The sequence below is a fragment of the Amblyomma maculatum genome, chromosome 1 (assembly GCF_055883805.1).
Source record: "Amblyomma maculatum isolate TAMU_Amacu chromosome 1, ASM5588380v1, whole genome shotgun sequence".
In the NCBI taxonomy this organism is placed as follows: Eukaryota; Metazoa; Arthropoda; class Arachnida; order Ixodida; family Ixodidae; genus Amblyomma; species Amblyomma maculatum.
The window spans coordinates 390,612,988-390,632,051 of NC_139344.1; the positions used below are offsets into that span (position 1 = coordinate 390,612,988).

The window sequence follows — 19,064 nt, forward strand, 5'->3', positions numbered from 1 at the left end:
AGAGCGTGAACACTAAAGTAGACAGGTCGCACTCACCCCGTGGACCCCCAACAACACAACCTCCTCTGCCGTTACCACCGCCTTTCCTTTGCCCTCATCCGGCGATGCTAGTAGCCCATCCGTCACTTGGGGCAAGAATTAAGGGGGGGGGGGGGGGGGCGTGGTGCAATCGGCTGTTTTGCAAACTCGTGTATTCTGCGACGGAATGTGTATAAAACGTCGCTGTCTGACGAGAGACATCGCCAGTTGCCGCGCTTGTCAGCAGTGTTTGTCCGTGTCCGAATCATCGTCGTCCTCGTCGTCAAAGCGGGTGCGATGCTCAAGGTAAGGGCGAAGTCGTGCGCGCCGTGTCGCGTCGTCACAGCGGTCGTCCATGTCGGTGCTGCACGCGGGACATCCTTTTGAAACGTGCACGTGGCCGTCGTCTTCCCTGTCGGCGTGGGCGCCTGACAGGATTGTCGTCTGGATCGGGACTGTGTGCGGGATATCACGTGGCCACAGCCAGAAACGTTGCTGACGGTCTTGCCTAAACGCCTGCCGACAGGGCGTGCAAGCTGAGATGAAAAAAGCCGCCGATGAGCTGCGTAGCTTTTAGAGGGCTATTTAAACGAAGCGCTTAACGGGTTCTGCTAGCGCGGTTCTCGGGCTTTTGAGCCGTTGAAAACTTGCGGTATTCCATGAGCATGATGTTTGTTCTAAAGGGAGTCAAGTTTCATTATTCTACTTTTATTTGAATTATACACGAAGTCTGCAATGAAGACTGATGTTAACTTACAGTGTAAAAACCGAAAAAAAAGAACAACAAGAAAACAATGCTCTGTCGTGTTTATAACTGCTTAGTTGCAGAAGACAAAATATAAACTGATTTTATAAACTGACTGGGACTAGGTCGTGCCCATCCTAATATTGAGCACACCAGCTGTGCTCGCAATGTATTATAACATAGCGGATGTAGACTGTGCTTGACAGTGATATCTTGCCTATAAACTTGAGGCGCAGCGACAGTCTAGATATCTTAGATACGAAATCGCAAGCGTCCTTTATATTTCATCCCATCTTTGTCGATAACCAGGAAGCCTGTGATGGCTCTCAAGAAGCACTCAGCGCATTCGGTACGCGCTGTAGTGAATGATGCCAAGTAACCCTTTCCACTAAGCGACCGAAAAGTAGATATGCCGCACTGCATAAGGTTAGTGCTCTTACTGAAGGCCTTTAATAACCACGACGATAGGAAAACAAATGTTTGAGTTAAAAACAATGCCTTCATTGTAAAGATATATGAAATTAAGACGAAAAAGATGGACATGAGCAGGGAATCTAATACAGGTAGCAGATAACCTGACGTCTCTTATCAGGTCGCGGAGTGGATGCCAAAGGAAGGCACATGTAGCAGGGGGTGGCTGAGAAGTGAGAATTGGGTATCAGGAGGGCTGCGGGGAGGGTTTGGCCGCAGCGGTAGGAACGACGGGGGTCATTCGTAGATTGACGGGACAGAGTCCTTCGACCTGCAGTGGAGATAGCCGGGATTACTGCGGTTAATAGTAATGAACGCACAGCATCGCAACCATGTGGTACTGATCATGTCGCTAAACTCCCACGGCTAGCATCCGTGGAAGAATCTAGGTTACCACCACGTTACAGTTTCTTCCTAGCGGCGGCTCAGTGGTTTTTACGTTTGCGAGAAAAAAAAAAGGGGGGGGGGGGGGGGGGATTCCTGGCTGCCGCGACCGCCTTTTTGTGGAAGCGAAATGCAAGAACGATGACGTACTTGTTGCGTGGTATTGGTCCACGTTAGAAAACAATGAAGAGAGGTCATCGATGCCAATCAGATAGCCTTTCTTGCTCTGTATTTTAAACCTTCCTTCATTCCTATCCTCGCGACATGGATTAAGTGCCCAACGTGAGCAAGGACATGTGCCCATATTGTTTCATCCAGCAACCACTTATCCTTATTTGGTTTAGATTGGTTTGTGGGGTTTAACGTCCCAAAGCAACTCAGTCTATGAGAGACGCCCTAGTCGAGGACTCCGGAAATTTCGGCCACCTGGGATTCTTCAACGTGCACTGACATCGCACAGCACACCGGCGCCTTGCTTTTTGCCTCCATCGAAAAGCTACCGCCGAGGCCGGGATTCGATCCCGCGTCCGTGGGAACAGTAGTCGAGCGCCGTAACCACTGCGCCACCCCGGCGGGGTGCTTATCTTTGTTCGAATTTGTTTAAACTGTGCAAAAACTATTCAGTTCTGATTTAGCCACTCTGACAGCAGTAAATGTTCGTTAAACTTCATGTGCAACCTTGTCCCTGTTCGCAGGCATTCCTTCTCCTGACCCTTGCGGTCGCCGCATTAGCACAGCGTGAGAGGCAGTCTAAAGTCAAGGTAAGTGTTTGTTCTGCGCTGTTCCCGTTGTTTTACCCCCCTGCAAGCTCACGTTAAGTTCTAGATTTCTATTCTGCCAGAGAGGCATGAAATTTTAAAAATTAAGCGTGTCTTAGTTGCTTTCCGTGAGCTATGCTAGAGTGTACTATACCCAGAGGTATATTCATTAGGGTTCAATGAGAGTAAATTTACCTTTATTCTTCCGAGAGTGCAACCTTCTCAAGCACGTGTCTAAATTCTTTAGAAGCTTCAGCTCGAGTTTTGAACAAAAAATATGTGCAAAATCGGTACGGTGCAGTATCGTTCGAAGAAAACTATCATGACTTCAACGAAACTTTTCCAATTTCAATTGTGCTTTGTGCAACGGGCACTATAACACTAAAAAAATAAAAAGAAGAAAACTATTGCGCTAAAAAGCAACGACGCAGAAGGGAGCACAGCGTTGTCTGAGTGTGCGACTTATGAAACACGCGAGCAATTTGGTACTGCGTTGCCAGAACTGCAACAACAAAAAGAACGAGAAAGGGTGCTCTAGGATACTTCCGAGAACGTGCGTTCAATTCCGTCACCGGGATCGAGTAACGCCGGAGGTAGGGGAAGCATTTTTTATATCAAAACACGGGTGTTAATGTGGTAGCACTCAATCTGTTAGCCTTTCCAAAAGAGAGATATATTTTTATATACATGAATAAGAACGGTATGTTGATTGTTTCACATGTAAGGCTTGACAGGTGACTGGTGGTAGTTCTTGGTTGGTGTTGGGGTTTGCGTTGATTTGCTGAAGCCTCTGAATAAACTCTTCATTTTCGATCCCCTCCTGTGTCGTTGCTTCTTAGCGCTTCCGTTTTTTCATTATGAATGTTTACCAACTAGCTCAGTTATGTGCCTTGACACTATGACAGCTAGTTAATGTGTGCCACGTCATCGGTCGCGGGACACTTCAAGCACCCACCGTACAATGAGATAGTCAAGACACCCGCGGCCATTTTGCTTACTCATTAAAGAAGATAACTAGAACTACTGCCATTCCGCCTTCTCACGTCTTCATCTTGCAGGCCGACGACCCCGGACCCCCGGCTCCGTACAGCTTTGTCTACGGCAGTTCGGCCAAGGACGGCACTCACAGCCGCGAAGAAACGAGGGATGAACACGGCACCGTGCGTGGCAGCTACCGCATCGCGCTGGCCGACGGTCGCATGCGCGTTGTCAAGTACGTGGCCGACAAGGACGGCTTCCGGGCGGGAATCGCCACCAACGAGCAGGGGACCGAGTCAGCCAGCTCTTCCGGGGTAGTCGTCCACTCAGAAGCCCTGTCCGGACCCGACGCTGCCAGGGCGGAAGCGCACAAGGCCAGGGCTCGGACTACGGCTCGGGCTACAGCGTCCAGGCCCGCGGCTTCTGCCTCCTATAATGTCGAGCGGCGGGTAGCACCTTCGCATGCGAAGATGCCGGGATACTTTCCCGCTCCAGGCGACTACTTCGAGCCATAGGGCAATGCACTTAAAAGGGGTTCGGCTTCGGTGAATGATGAAAAGTAAGTGACGACACAAGGCTGCGAGAACAGAAGAAAATAACCCGGCATAACGAAGCTCAGGCTAGCAGCTAATTGGATATTGCACTCTTCCAGAGCTCTTAAGACGTTGCGATGGCAACGGTGTGGTGGCGGTGCTGTCATGTTTGTTTGGATGGCTCTGTGAGTTTTCGAGCAACGCATACCAGTATTTATTCCTCCCGAGCGGTCGTGGATTTTCGTACTTTCTGGGGTCTGTTGCTGGGCGCTCTAGATGAATATAACGAGGGCTCAAGCTTTTTTTGCTAGTTTTATATGGTCCTTTCTCTCCGTGTTTTCTCATTTGTATGCCGGCCTTCTTTTTAGAAGCACGAACCTGCTATCTCAGCGCTTCATATTTAGTCAAAAGTAAATGCAGAAGTCGTTATGCTCAAGTCATCCGAAGGAGCAATGCTTGCCAGCAAAGCTAAGCAAGGATATGAAGCTGCTGGTCAGGCGCATTAGTGCGCTTTGCTCTTCGTTTACTGGTCGTGAGTATTAAGTCAACGGTGTATCCGCCGCAATACCAAGGAAGACGCTGCGGCCATTTCTATCAGACGACTCAAAGCCTGAGAAGAGAATTTTTCCGTTCTACAGACCCTGAGTTGTAATGCATTTCGTATGTAGAACTGTCTCTTGCTTGTTTAGCCAGTCCCGTTTATCTTCTCATTGTTTCTGATTGCCTGCCTGTGCTCGGTATCGGTCCGGCCGGTCATGTATTTAATTTACATGCGACCGTTGGATCGAGAAAAAAAGAAACCCTGTCTGCACACTATCACGCTCTCTTCTGAGGCATTTAGTGCGAGGAATTCAGCTATTACACTTGCCTAGTCGCGCTCACTATGATATGAGCAGGGCTGAGATAGAGGTTCAAAGCTCAGGAAGCGTAGACGAGTTGGTGATCCATCGCGCTCAAACATCGCGAACCAAGTCTGTGGCGAAGGGAGACCGCAAGGACGAACACTGCTCGTCCTTGTGTTCTTCATTCGTCCTAGTTTTGCTTCGCGCTCCTTCAACGCCATCTCCTGGCAAGAAAAAAAAAAAAAAAAAGAAAGCCAGATGTAGCACTAGCTTCAACAACTAGGCCGAAAGCCTCAAGCCCCTCTCTGAAGTGTATTATATCTACGTCGTTACCTTTTTGTACCTGTTCTTCTTCAGAGTTATCTTGTGTCCACAGAGATGACAGCAGTTTGAGGAACAGATCTTTATTGCTTCGTGTGTAATGTTGCGCCAACGGATGTACTAAGTACCTGCGATGTCGGTGCTATGCCATTGAAGAAAAGATGAAGAAGGAAAGGGGGACATCTCACTTAGATTTGCAGACTGGAAACCTTAATTGGTGGCGATTGTTTTCGTAATTTTAGTAATTTTTTCTTGTCCTTCAGAATTGTTACCTGCCACGAGGTCAACGTTTAGAGATAGCAAACTTCTTCGTTAACCGGTTCTGGTATCGAAGGCTGTCCTTATAAAAAATAATTGGACGAAATAAGAGATCGGAAGAAGAAATTCAGCGAAATTCGGGTCCAGAAGTTTGCTTCGGCCGGTTCTCTGGTCTCCGGGTGGCTTCGTAAGTGTCCAAAATATGACGCCCCTCAGATATGTTTGCCGACACGGGTGAGTGTACATATGTATAGAAGGAGACATTGTCTTTCTGGGAAGGATGTGTACATTATTTCCTTTTCATTTTATTTTTATAACTTCATGAAAGTTAACATTGCCGACAATATATGTTTTTACGATTTGATCTGTACTTCAGCGGCACGAAATGTTTTTTTTTTTTTTTTTTATTTTCGCTTATTGTATATTCTGTAATGCACCATCACAACTGTTCAGATTACAGCATTGACCAATGAAGAATGCGACTGGTCTTGAATTGTAGGTAAAGAAAATGTGCTGATGTTGAAGTACAAACACAGGGTTGTCGTTATTGCTGTAGTCTCTTCGCTGGAGACTGCCTTGTGTCGGTTAGTCAGTTTTCAGTTAGCCTTGTCCGCACGTGAAGTGTATGATTGTTGTGATTACTGCTTGACCCAGTCATTGACGTTGACAACTTCATGCGTTATACGCAGCGAAAATAAACGAATGCTCTCATTCTTTGAATTCAGTTGTGTGCTTTTATTGCTTCTATCCACAAAATGCATTTTGCGGCCCATCGTTCTATGCGGCATATTTCTGGAGAAGTGGGAGCATATGGAGAAAAGCTGTATTACTGGCCATCAATTTATACTGATTTGTTTATTTGTAGGAAGGGAAAGGCGCGGTAACTGTCTCACTTCTTTTTCTGTGGACACCGCAACCGCGCCGTAAGGGAAGGAAGGAAGATGGGAGTGAAAGTCGAAAGAGAGAAAGAGGAGCCGTAGTGGAGGGCTACGGAGTAATTTCGACCACCTGGGGATCTTTAACGTGCGCTGACATCGCAGAGCACACGACGGCTCTTCGTTTCGCCTCCATCGAAACGCAGCCGCCGAGGTCGGGTTCGAACCCGGGTACTCCGGCACAGTAGTCGGGCGTCTTAGCACTGCACCACCCCGGCGGGGCAATTTATACCACTAAGATATAAACGGCTAGTCGGGCCGCTTCTTGCTATTGGCCTGGTAAGGCTCTTCCAACCTGGCGGCCCAGGTACGAGGAGGGAGTTTTGATAGGGGTTTTTTGATAGATGGAGGTGAGAGCGAGTGGCAAGATAAGAGACGTTGTTAATTGTCGACGCTGGAGGAAAGTCGCTTAAATACAGCTTGGCTGGTCTACAAGTTTGCATATAGATATAGCTCAGAAATTGTTAAGTATAATCAAATTGAATTTTCAGTATACGTGACCTTCCTGAATTATGAGGAACTGATGTGGCGGATTGAGATTAGGGAAGTGTGATGGCATGTGCGGGCAGTGTAGTTTGGTGGCGTTCGTGGTATCTACATCCTCGTCCAGGATCGATAGACTTGGTCATAGGATCACTGACAGCCGGAGAGAAATGTCGCTGGTGAGCTAATGTACGCCAGCTCGTTACAAGTGATCATCACATGACCAGTAATCTACCAAAAGGTTACTGCGTGTGGCTACGATTGGATGCGTGTATCATCTAGATCCACGCGCAGACCTAACAAGAGGGTTCCAGAGAGAGCTCTGAGGACAACCTGAGAGTGCTCGTAGAATACGCTAGAATACGCAGATCATGAAAGGAGGAAGGGAAATAATATATTTGGCACCGAGGAGTTTAGCTGGAAAGTATCAGTGGGGTCCTTGAAAGACCCCTAGGTATACGTGAGAGGATCCGGTGATGTTGGATGGAGGGTCGCCGCTTAGATGCGCTGGCGGTTATGTGAAATGTGTCGGTGCAGACTACTGCTGATCTACCCCGTGTCAAATGATAGTTGTGTGCGTATGCCTTGTGACCCTTAAAGATGTTCGGGAACATTTTGTGCAGAATTAAGGCGAGGATGAGAAACAATACTGCTTTACTTTGATGAGTTACTTGAACGTCATTATCTCTGAAGGTGTGGGCTAGAATAATCCGCCAGCGTCTGCAGCGTTTCCATTTAGGCGGCTGGAGAACTAACGAGTCCAATTTGAAAGATGGCTTCTATTATTCGACTATTGGCGCAGAACTGCTGGTCGGACGGCTCAAACGATGCGGGGCAGCATCTCAGTAAACAAATGATGCATTTATTTGTTTCTGTGTCTTGATTTATGAAGAATCGGCCCTGGTCAGTACATTTGCAAAACTTTATTCACGTTAAAAGGAGGAATCAGGCCAAGCGCCATACGTTGTCCACGTGTCCAATTGAGGATACTGCCATCATGACACCGTATTCGTTATATAATTATAGGTAAGGTGAGAGAGCATTCACCTCAATAACGCGTCGAGATTTCGGGATTCAGTTTTGTCGTTATCTCGTAACGCAAAATGTTATGCGCCAGTTCTCCTTACATTTCGGGAAAACACCGCCATCATATAAGCAATGGAGCACTGAAACATGCACCAGCACCTCTGCTACTCCCCGTGCACACACCTCTGAATCTACACAAAGGCATGCTACGCTGATTTCTTTTAAGAACATACATCCACAAGTTGCAACAAGATAGGAAACAAATTTTCCTGAATATTTTTCAAATATGAACATTATTCATGAAAAGTGAGTGGTGAGAGGTCTCCATAGCTTATTAATTCAAGTAGAATCAGCTTTTTATCGCCACTTAAGATAAGCTCCCGACTCGTAAAAACCTCGAGGCAGCTAGCTACCTTCTATGTGTCGTGTTTTAGGAAGACAAAGAATTCCCTAAGCGGCGTTTTCTTTTAGCCCTTGCTCGCTTTAGGCACGTCAGTTGCCCTTGGCAGAAGACATTGCTCAATCTGATCTAAGTCGTTCTTACCGGGGTCAATAATTTCAGGCTGAGTACGGTTTTGTTTCAATCTCAATATATATATATATATATATATATATATATATATATATATATATATATATATATATATATATATATATATATATATATACCTAAGCGCAACACGTGTTATTCGGTCTATATACCTTGCACCGCCATTACATCACGCGTGTGAAATCTTGTTTTTGATATTTTAGTGTTTATTTGTTGACAGTGGCTGGTCACGTGTTTCGATTGTGCATGTATATAAGAAATGGGAACCGACAGCTTCTTTCTACATTCCTTGACAAAGGCCGGACCCCGGCCGAAACGTCGGATTAAAGTGTTGTTTTTTTCATCGTGTGTCACCTACTTCAAGTTTATGACCTACCGGACCCAATCGAGATTCAACCCCCTCCCTATATATATATATATATATATATATATATATATATATATATATATATATATATATATATATATATATATATATATATATATATATATATATATATATATATATATATATATACTTTACCGCGCATGCAGAGTTCACTTAGACACGTTGCATGCGTGCATATTCCATTTATGTATTTGGAGAACAGTATTCTTGATGTTAACGGCCCAGATTCTTAAACTCAAACGGTCGACTCATAGCAAACGACCCCACCTGTGGCTCCGCGACCTTCAGCGCGATGAAGATGGAGCAATACAAAAACAAAATGTTCTTATCTTGCTTCTTATACATGCTGCTGTTCCTTACCGTCCTGCTCCCGATTGATCAGAGATGTATCAATTTGATGATTGATGCATCAACGTCGAGACGAGACGTATTCTCCAGTCGGCCTCACCTGTTGTTTCAGTCAATAAATGTCTTCGCCCCCACTCCCCGCGCCCCCTCCTCCAAATGAATTGGAGCATCGTTGAAGGGGCGCATATTTGCGATTCCGCTGTGAGGGAGGGAGAGAGTACTCATGCAATCGAAACTGGTGCAAAACACACACACACGCACACACACACACACACACACACACACACACACACACACACACACACACACACACACACACACACACACACACACACACACACACACACACACACACACACACACACACACACACACACACACACACACACACACACACACACACACACACACACACACACACACACACACACACACACACACACACACACACACACACACACACACACACACACACACGCGCGCGCATGCACACACACACACACACACACACACACACACACACACACACACACACACACACACACACACACACACACACACACACACACACACACACACACACACACACACACGCACGCACGCACGCACGCATGCATGCACTACGCGAAAGTCGAAAAAGCGATGACGCTAAACAACGCGCGCCGAAAAGGTATCGCGATATTTCGAGGGCGCTCCATTGCTTCTCTCCCAATAATCGCGATCATAGCATCCTGGGGACAAAAAGCACGCATGAGATGAGGAGGGCAAAACACAACAAAAAAGACAAAACGATGCATGAAAACTACGAGGTTACATCCCCCCCCCCCTCTCCTTTTGTATCTTTTCTTCTGTTCTCATCAGGCCGCGTGTGCGATTCGCATCGTTCAGCGGCGGAGGGGAGCTGCTCGGCGTCGTTGTCTGTGGGGGTCGCCGCCGCATCGGCTTTGTCAGTTCGGCCGGGAATCGTCGCAGCCTGCGCTACGCACTCGTCCTTCTTTTATCTCGAAAATAAAAGAGGCGCCCCTGCGTTCACCTCGAAGGCGAAAGCCGCCCACAAAAGCGAGATGCGGCGGAGATTGTTTCTTCCGTCGCCGCTATGCTACAGCTTGAGAAATTAACCGAAATTCAATTCGGGGAGGATAGGGGGGTGGAAGGGGAGAGTATGCAGATTCTGGAATCGAAAGACAATATCTTACTGGGTCGGGACGCTTGCCATTGGCGCCAGGAGCTGAATCGAAGGTGGGGCCTTCCGCGGTCCGCCCTATATAAGCGAAAGACTGCCGTTGGGACTGTGCACAACCGCCACTTCTTCTGTCCCTTTTGCTTCTCAGTCTTCAGCCTTTGGGGCGCGCCACGAGCTAAAGGAAAAAAAAAAAATGTACAAGGTAAGCATGAGGCGCGGAAGGAGCAGCCTTCTTAATGCGGATGACTTATGCCGGTGCCAGGGATTTCCATTTTTCTTTTTTGCGCATCCAGCCGTTGGAGAGAAAACCTAACCTGACCACACTATGCTATGTGCATAGCTAACATCATTCATAAACAGGGCGTTTCGAAAGCCTGTGTGGAGAATGCATAAGCGAAGGATTGAGTGCTAATTAATTGCACTGAAAGAGAGAGGAAACTTAAATTTTTTGTTTAACTTCCCCGGTGGGCAGGTACTTGGACACCAAGGACGAAGAAAGAAGCGTGGTCAGCTGCGCGAACTTTCCCATAATTCATGCGCGTGCGAGCTAAGTGAATTCCGAGCAAACATTATGTAACTGCGCACTTGTTAGCTGCCCCTTCACTGGTTATTTATTAGTATTAGTACATTTTGGAGCCGGCTTTATGCACTGAGCGTTGGCAAGGCTTGCACCCCTTCAGTCTCGCACGACGTGAAACAGGGAGACGAAACAAAATGAAGCCATCGTATCTTCTCGCTCGACATCGCATCAGCCTTTAAAGCCTTCCTTCAAACTAATACTCCTTCACTTTTGAAAGCCGTGCTCTGAATCTTGTATCCTTGCTTTACTTCTTTCCTTAGTTGTGACTGCGGATATGGGAATATTTTAGTTTGACCAGCCTCGCGCAGTAGAACGCTTCTGAGTGTATTTCTAAAGCTAGAAACCATTCTACTTTTACGTACGCATGTCAGGTCTGTGCACTATTACGAACCTCAAGCGTTTTTATTTCAGGAAAGCCGGAGGGATTCATACGTGTTACGATAAATAGCCTAACTGACTGCGATGCCTTATTTATTGTCGCAATAGCTCATTCGATAGCACAGCTCACTTCACATGCCGCTATAGCCTGCTTTAATGGAGGCCATTTAGATGCTTACACTTTGATACCTTAACGAGAGGATCAAGCTAGACCGGCCAATATACTTCGTTGCCTAAGCCGCGTCAAGTTATGCGAAATTAATGTTGACGTCGTTAGCAGGTCTTTCTTTGGAGAAACACGCGTTGTAGTGTTTGTCACAGATTTTACTTGATGTTTCGCTGTTAATAGTTACCAAAGTCGATGATGGAAACCCATGAAAATTTGGGCTCTACAATAGTAGTTGTTCTGCATTTTAAACAGTGTAGTTAAATCTTATACAATCGTGCCTCGTTGTAATGACCCCCGTTAATACGGATGAATTTCATTATGGGCAATACTTCTGGACACTAAGCTTTTTCAGTGTATTTGCGCCTCATTAATATCTACACTCCCTGTCTGAACTATGGACAAGGGAAAAATGCCGGAGCCCAGTAGGGCCCCTGTAGTTTTGTCCCATTAATGCGGACAGAAATGAGAACCCAGCCTCTATTTCACCGCCGAAATGCTTAATTTTGTGCACTTTCAAGGCGTGTTACTTGAGGAACGCAATTAGGAACTGTGGACCAGTAAGGTGCATGCCTTTTCATTTCTGGTTTTATGTTTACAGTGCGAAGTTGTCTAGCTAGCCGAAGGATCTTGCCATTTTTTGTATTGCATGAATGGCTGTGAAGAAAATTCTCTCGCAGCTTGTGCAGAGTAGAAAGCTAAATTAAGCGGCTTTTAGCCCACAGAGTACTAATGTCATGTAGCAGCAGTTCGTGGAGTGTGAACAGTTATAAAATAAGTTGTCATTTATCCATAAGATGTGAAAAAGGCATATTTACTTACACCACTAACGAGTCACCTTCCAATATTTTAGTTCAAGTATAAAGATGTGCCGAATAATGGCTTGCATAGACCCGCAAATTATAGCTATATGCACTTTCAACTTCAGTGCTCATCCTTATATGAACATGAGCGTATCGTATTTATAGCTCGTTTTATTGTAGTTATTATTCGTGATTCGTTATCGTGGAAGACTCGCTTTTGGGCAGATTTTAATCGGGAACCAAAGTGTCCATATTAACGAGGCACGACTGTATTAAATGGCACTCAGCATAGTGATAGCTTATAAATAATAACTCAGATGTAATGCTAGTCAACTGTTTGTTAACTGAGCAGCGACGGAACCCTGTATGGCGCCAGTATGTCGTCCTAAATAAAATCGCGTCTGGGCTACATAATTCCTGTAGATGGCATGCTACATCTTCTAAACGCGCCTGTATCATATGTAAGCTCTGGCGAGGACGACGTGAAATTGGAACTGCATGCCAGGTTTGAGAAATGGTCTCTAAATGTATCCCTTCTTGCTTCTTTTTTTTCTTACTTTCTTCGACCTGGCACTCCTGCTGGACGGACGGTCATCGTCGGCTCATCGGCATTGCGGTCACACCACGACTCGTACCCCAACCTGCGTCCTTCAGCACGCGATACTGGTCGTTCTCGCATGCAGCGCCTACCTGGTCCTTGAAACCGTAAGTAATTAAGGTTAACCCCAACCCGAGAAGGGGGGCCTTCTGGGTCGCGCTTCGAGCAAAAGCAGCTGCGGCGAGCAGTCGCCATGTTTAGGGTTCGGTGCACGCGCGGAAACTGCTTTTCACGACATTCCATCTTAATACCCTTTTTATGTACTTTGTGGATTCATGAAAATTGGGGCCATACACCGATGTCACAGTAGATATCTTGGCTGTGGAATGTTCACGGACGGTGTCGTCCGAGTTAAGCTCGATGAAATGTACTCAGCCGATGTAAAGATGACCAATAAGGTGATTTACGCCTGCATAACTCACTCTCTGAGTACATCCTTGACATGAGAAGTGTAATGAATGGCGGATATGAATCTCCGCATACCACGAGGACATTTCCGTCTCGGAATGTGAGATGCAGCTGATTGATCTAAGGCGTTCTTATGGGTATATGCACATTCCTTTTATTCGCCGGAATTATATTATTTAGGAGGGACGCTCAGTACCGCTTGGCGTAATGCCAAAAGAATGCAAGAGACAAGTGTTACTTTCCCGAAACAGCGCACAGGTGAAGGCGGGATTCGTCGCATGCAAAATAGTCATTTTCAACGTTTAAATCCTACGTACTTTTTGGACCCTAAGAGAGCAGCGTTAGTGTTGCGTCAGAGAAGAAACAGTGTTATCACTTGTATCTTCTCAACCAGCGCACATTATTTTATGGCTGCAGTCCACGTCAGCGCCGTACACGGCTATATCGCTTAGCAACTGTAGCAAGTAATTATGTATCTGGTTTTAAGCAACTACGTATCATACATGAAGAGCTTTCACCGTTTGTATTTTGAAAATATAATTGCACTGAATCTATCTGCACATCTCTTTAGCGTCGAACGTATTAGCTCTGGTTAAAAAACAAATTGTGCAGAATTCAAAGCCACGGCCCGCCCGTAATAACTTAAAACTTTGAGGACCATCATGTTGGCTTATATCGCTACATTACTGTGTTGTATTGTCAGGTAGTATGACGTCACGATACCAAACAACAGGGCCAAGTTGACAGGAACTGCCGACTCTTGCTCGTCCCTTAAGATGAGAATTGAACCCACCAGGACCATTGGACCCTGAATCAGACACTACTATACACGCCATGAAGGCACGTTCGCATGGCGTGGTTAAAGCGGGGCTTCATATCTATATCGCTGCTGCCAACTAGCACAGCATATTTTCACGGTCTCCCTCACGAGCATGCTTGCGGCAGGTGGTAGTTAGCAGGTGTAATGGCTGGTCACTAATTGGGCTGCCGTAGCATGACTCATCACTTGGCAAAGCACGTAATGCAAAAAAAAAAAAGAAAAAGGGTCTGCGCAAATACTACGTATGTTCGTGACCCATAGTCATTATACAGCTTGGCATGGCTCAGCCATTTACGAAGTAATCTAATGCTTTCGCATCCTCGCATGTAGATGTCTTAAGCATCTCCGCGGCATTTTTTCCCTGGTACATATGTGAGCACGCAGACATCTACATCGTAAAATTGCAACCATCTTAGAGCCACAATAAACGTGACGAGTTTGAATTGAACTGCGACAAATAACGCTCACTCTTCAGCTTCCAATTCTTCAGAAATAAGTACGTCCGTTGTTGTAAACATGTTACAGCAGAGTCCCTTAAAAAAAAAAATGCAAGACATTGAGTTTGCTGAACATATATTGGATGGAGTTCACCAGAAATCTCGGACGGAAGTTATCACGGGTAGTTCGCCGTTTCCTTTCACATCATGTAGGCCTGATTCCAGAGATTAGCGCTGACGCGTTGATTAACTTTGTCGCCTGATCTCGCTTCGTTGTGCAGGGCGCCCAGACGTTCGTGGCTGCTCCACCCGCTGTGGTGGCCGCACCCGTCGAGGTGCCCCAGCCATACTCTTTCGGTTACGTCTCTAACGACATCGAGGGCAGCCACGGCCACGAGGAGACCGGCGATGGCACCGGCCGCGTGTCCGGCCGTTACTCCTTGAGCCTCGGTGACGGCCGCACCAGGACCGTCACTTACGTGGCCGACGAGTTCGGATACAGGGCTGACGTCGTCACTAACGAGCCCGGCACCGAGTCCAACAGCCCAGCCGACACGACCTTCACCTCCAGTGCCCTCCCCGGACCTGAGGCCGCTGCTGCCTACGAGTCCACGAGGCTCGGTGGTCTCGTTTATGGTCGCCGGGCTTAGGAGGCTTTAAGAGAAGCACGCAAGACCCGACTCATGTAGGAGAGGACAGGGCACATCGTACACGACACACGGACATGTGAAAAGAGCCACTGGTCACTTTGAGACACGGGCAACCAGGTTCGAGGCGGAAGTTGAGACTCTTGCGAGTGATTTTGTGCTTACGGAGAGTGTTAGATTGGTGCGGTCTGCGCGCCAGTCTTTGACGTACTGTTACCGCTGTTGCGTAGTACTCGTTAGAACGCGGTCTCCCCGAACCTGGACGCACAACACAACGCATTAAACCTTTCCTTTAGCCTTTCCTCCTCGCTTCTCACAACGACTCCGAGCCTTGGGGGGGCCTAGCATCCTGAAGTAAGAAAGAAATCAGATACGTAGACCACCCCTGGTCTCGCAGCCGTTGTGGAGAAACGTCATTTGTCTGTTCCCGTCCGTTTCCTGTCCTAACGCTCTCCTTGGCGGCCTTGCTCAGCAACACTTTCGCTGTTCACGCCTTGTCTCAATGTCGTTCGCTATAGCAGCGCACCGCTCATTATTCTCTCTGAAACGCTGAACGTATTTGTTTTGTATACTATGTGTGTTCCTTTCTAGAAGCCATTTTGGTGAAACTCCGTCTGCCTCTTTCCGTTCCTTTTTTGTCCTAACGCTCTCCTCGGCGGCCTTGCTCTAGGCTCTTTTCACCTTTTAAACCCTGCTTCTTCTCCGCGGTTCTGAGCAAGCGTAAAATGTGCCATAACCCTCCGTTGTCATTATATATTTAGTGTTTTTGCATATCGCCTCATTCCCCCTGTCTCCTTGTCTTATACATGTTGACCCGTGCCCGACCTATTATTCCTCATGTGCCTGTTTGTCTTGTGTTCCTATTCCTGTCCTTTGTTTAGATCCCACAGCTTCTTTGTGTCTCATGTTTTCAGTGGTTCGAGACAAAAATCATGACACAACATGTTCCAACACTTGCAGTATTCTGCCTTTTCTGAAAACAAAAGATAAATACTCTATTGTATTTTAATAACTGCAAAACCAGGCCCACACAACATGTTTACTGAAGATTCGCTATATGCCTTCCGTGTAGTTTAAATTTAACTTATTATCTCCCTATGAACAACAATACAAGAAGCTCAGGACGAATACCTTGTGGCGTTTGAGAGTTACATGCTTTGCATTCCACACGCATATATACGCAGATATAAAAGAAACAGGGAAGACGTCCATGACACCGCCATTAACAAGACAACAAACAGTAACAACAAACAAAGACATTCTAATAATCTAAAAGTATTACACAAAATATTACACTCATCCGCCTTGAGGCTTCCTCGTCAGTTTGACAGCGATTAGCTGATTGTTTTCTTGAAGAACCTGTTCCACACCTAATACTCAGTCGTGACAAAGTGCTCATATCAGCCGGAATTGTACTGCAATCAACTCGAACGGATTCTTCAGTTATGGTCGTGCTTAGAATGAAAACATACTTCAAAAACAACTGGAGTTTTTACTGACCCGGAGAAACGAGAAACTACCGTCTAACGAATCGCTCGCATTGACTTGTGGACATCGGTGTACGCCCAGTGTACGCGAGTCCCTTGACTTGTTGATTTTGAACAGTTCCATTGTTGTTGTTTCGGAACAAAGTTATGTTCTATGGCTAGTCGGAACAAGTACGGAACTCTGACAAACTTTCCTTGTGAAGCGTAAGATCGACTGCCTTATGCAACAGAATCTTCCACCAGCATGTTTACTGAGCAAGCCGGGTAACAAGAACGGCAAGCTCTTTGAGCGTGGTTTGTCCGTTGCTTTTCTACTGTTTCAGTAAAACGCCTTCAGCTAGTCTGTTCAATAGCGAACACTGCCTGCTGAGTGGTATAGCTACCTTCAGGGACGTGGCTGGATCTCGAATACTAGTATATTATTATCGGCCCGTGCCAACAGCGTAGTTAGTTCGAAATACGTTTGAAAAAAAAAAAAATGACTAGATAAGTAGTGGTGGTATTGATATGTGTTTTTGCGACAAAATTTTGCCTGCATAGACAACGACCTTCAAAGCTTGAAAATAAAACACATGTTTTTTCCTACTTATGCTTCCTTCTTTGAAAAGGTTGAGTTACTGCATGTAGAAGAGACGAGAGCAGATTTCGCGCTTTAGATAGTGAATTGTATTTATGACTGCGTAAAAAGATACCTGGGTATAGCTAGAGGCGGTGTATACGCCTTTCCACCGCTTTATAATGTCAGCGTGACCCGCTCAGGTCAAATAAAGTAGGTTTGGTTAGTTTATGGGGTTTAACGTCCCAAAGCGACTCAGGCTGTGAGAGCCGCTGTAGTGGAGAGTTCCGCAAATTTCGACCACCTGGGGTTCTTCAATGTGCACTGACATCGCATAGCACATGGGCGCTTCGCTTTTCACCCATCCCGAAAAACGGCCGCCGTGGCCGGGATTTGATCCCGCATCATTGGCCGCAGTAGTCGAGCGCCCTAACCAGTGCACCACCACTGCAAAGCTCAGCTCAAATAAGTCCCTGGCGGAAGGCAAATATAATGCTGGGGGACTTTTCACATGGAAAAGCGAAATAGGGACTGGTGTATGTATTTTGGTTACACTGGAGCTGTCAACATATCGCTCATCGCACTGTTCGCGAAGTTTCTCGTTAAGTCGGAAACGGTCGAACACGCCGACTCCTCCTGAAGACACACCTTCCGGTTTCCGAGGCATTTCTCTTCTTGGTGTCGAAATCATAGTCATGTTTCGGCTATCCACTTTCTGGTGCCTTTGTTAATTGTTCAAATGAATTAGGCTGCTCGAAAAGAAATAAACAAAGCTGGTCGCGTACAGTTAAATATTTCTTTTAAAAACAGCGCAACGGACAAAAGACAGTCGAGTAGACGGGGAAAGCGAAATACCACGTTAGCACTTTTAGTACGGAGCACATGGAAATTAGAAGAGAAAAGCCCCAGGGCATCAGGAAGTTCACATTGCTCGAATTTGGGGCACGGGGGGCAGGAATGGAACATAGCCAGCTGCAAAAGTGCGCAATCTGCGAATGCAAGCGCCAACATCTGTTTCAGTCAATTCAAGTATAAGGGAATTATTTCAAAATAAACATAGTCGCTACCTCGACGGGTCGATGGTTGCGCTGATACAGCAGTGCTGTCAAAAACAGCTTAAACATCGCGCAGCTAACCACCAGAAGACAGTGCTTATCATATTTGGAAGAATTAAAAAACAAGCCTCGTTAATCTGCCTCAGTAAATGGCGCTGCAATGACCACACAATAAATGCGAATGAGTGATTACTCCCGGAAATCACAGCTCTATGGGACGAACTTCCCAGCAAATAAATTTAGGCACGCGAGAAATGCAAAGAGAACAAATCAGACCTAGAAAGCTTTTAATATTGCCGACATTATGATGTTCTCATAAGGCCACCTGAGAGGGAGGTACACCTGAGAGGTAGGGGCTGTTACAAGGAAATCAAGGCATCATATGGACATGTGCATCAACAATATCCCATTCTCAAGGCTTTAAAAGGCTTCACGAGCAAACTGGTGCAGCTGATCCAGGAGCGATAGCTGAAGAATTGCTCTATACAAAAAAAAAAAAAAATAAAATTGGCTGGCATTCGGCGTCTGTCCCGTTGTGAAGACAAATAATATGGGATTACAAACCGATTTAGTCAGTACAGTTGTTAGTTAGGAGTTAGGTCAGCGAGAAGTGTACATTACGTGAGCCATGGCTCACGAAACGTTTAAATATTAGTGAATTTTGTCGGATTACAATGGCGACGAAGACCCCGCTTCAATTTCATATTCAAGGTCAACTTCGTATTGCAAGCTTTATATAATGTCCTCTTCACATTGCTAGGAAAAAAAAAAATTCAACCAAAGCTGTTAGGAACACTTCAGGTATGAGTTATTCGAGGGCACTTGGATGCTTGAGTGGTGAGAAGTTTAAAGCGTAACGGAAGATAGGTTGGTTATTTTCAACATATGGTGAAGTAATGTGATGTATT

The 19,064-nt window shown here is 46.1% G+C and overlaps 2 protein-coding genes across 3 annotated transcripts in view; both read left to right on the forward strand.

The window, feature by feature from the left end:
* Positions 1–4,982, forward strand: part of LOC146208515 (uncharacterized) — a 333,102-nt gene extending 328,120 nt beyond the window's left edge. Inside the window, exons 1-3 of one of the 2 annotated variants that reach the window (XM_084594420.1) lie at positions 233–324; positions 2,314–2,379; positions 3,435–4,982. In XM_084594420.1, coding sequence (XP_084450546.1) covers positions 316–324; positions 2,314–2,379; positions 3,435–3,869 — 510 coding nt within the window. In that variant the 5' untranslated portion in view covers positions 233–315 and the 3' untranslated portion in view covers positions 3,870–4,982. Of the gene's footprint in view, positions 1–232; positions 325–2,313; positions 2,380–3,434 lie in introns of those variants that run through there. The other variant, XR_014705030.1, reaches the window with a different exon arrangement.
* Positions 4,983–12,673: 7,691 nt separating this feature from the next.
* LOC146208527 (uncharacterized) lies at positions 12,674–17,109 on the forward strand. Its single transcript, XM_084578832.1, has 2 exons — positions 12,674–12,853; positions 14,693–17,109. The coding sequence occupies exons 1-2, from the start codon at positions 12,674–12,676 to the stop codon at positions 15,059–15,061; spliced, it is 549 nt and encodes a 182-aa protein (XP_084434958.1). The 3' UTR covers positions 15,062–17,109.
* The last annotated feature ends 1,955 nt before the right edge of the window (positions 17,110–19,064 follow it).

What these genes read in the sequence shown, in the direction of transcription:
- LOC146208527 (XM_084578832.1), top strand. Translation starts at nt 12,674, where the DNA reads ATGTATCCCTTCTTGCTTCTTTTTTTTCTTACTTTCTTCGACCTGGCA. An exon ending in CCTACCTGGTCCTTGAAACC is followed by an intron (nt 12,854 to 14,692) that starts GTAAGTAATTAA and finishes TTCGTTGTGCAG; the next exon opens with GGCGCCCAGACGTTCGTGGC.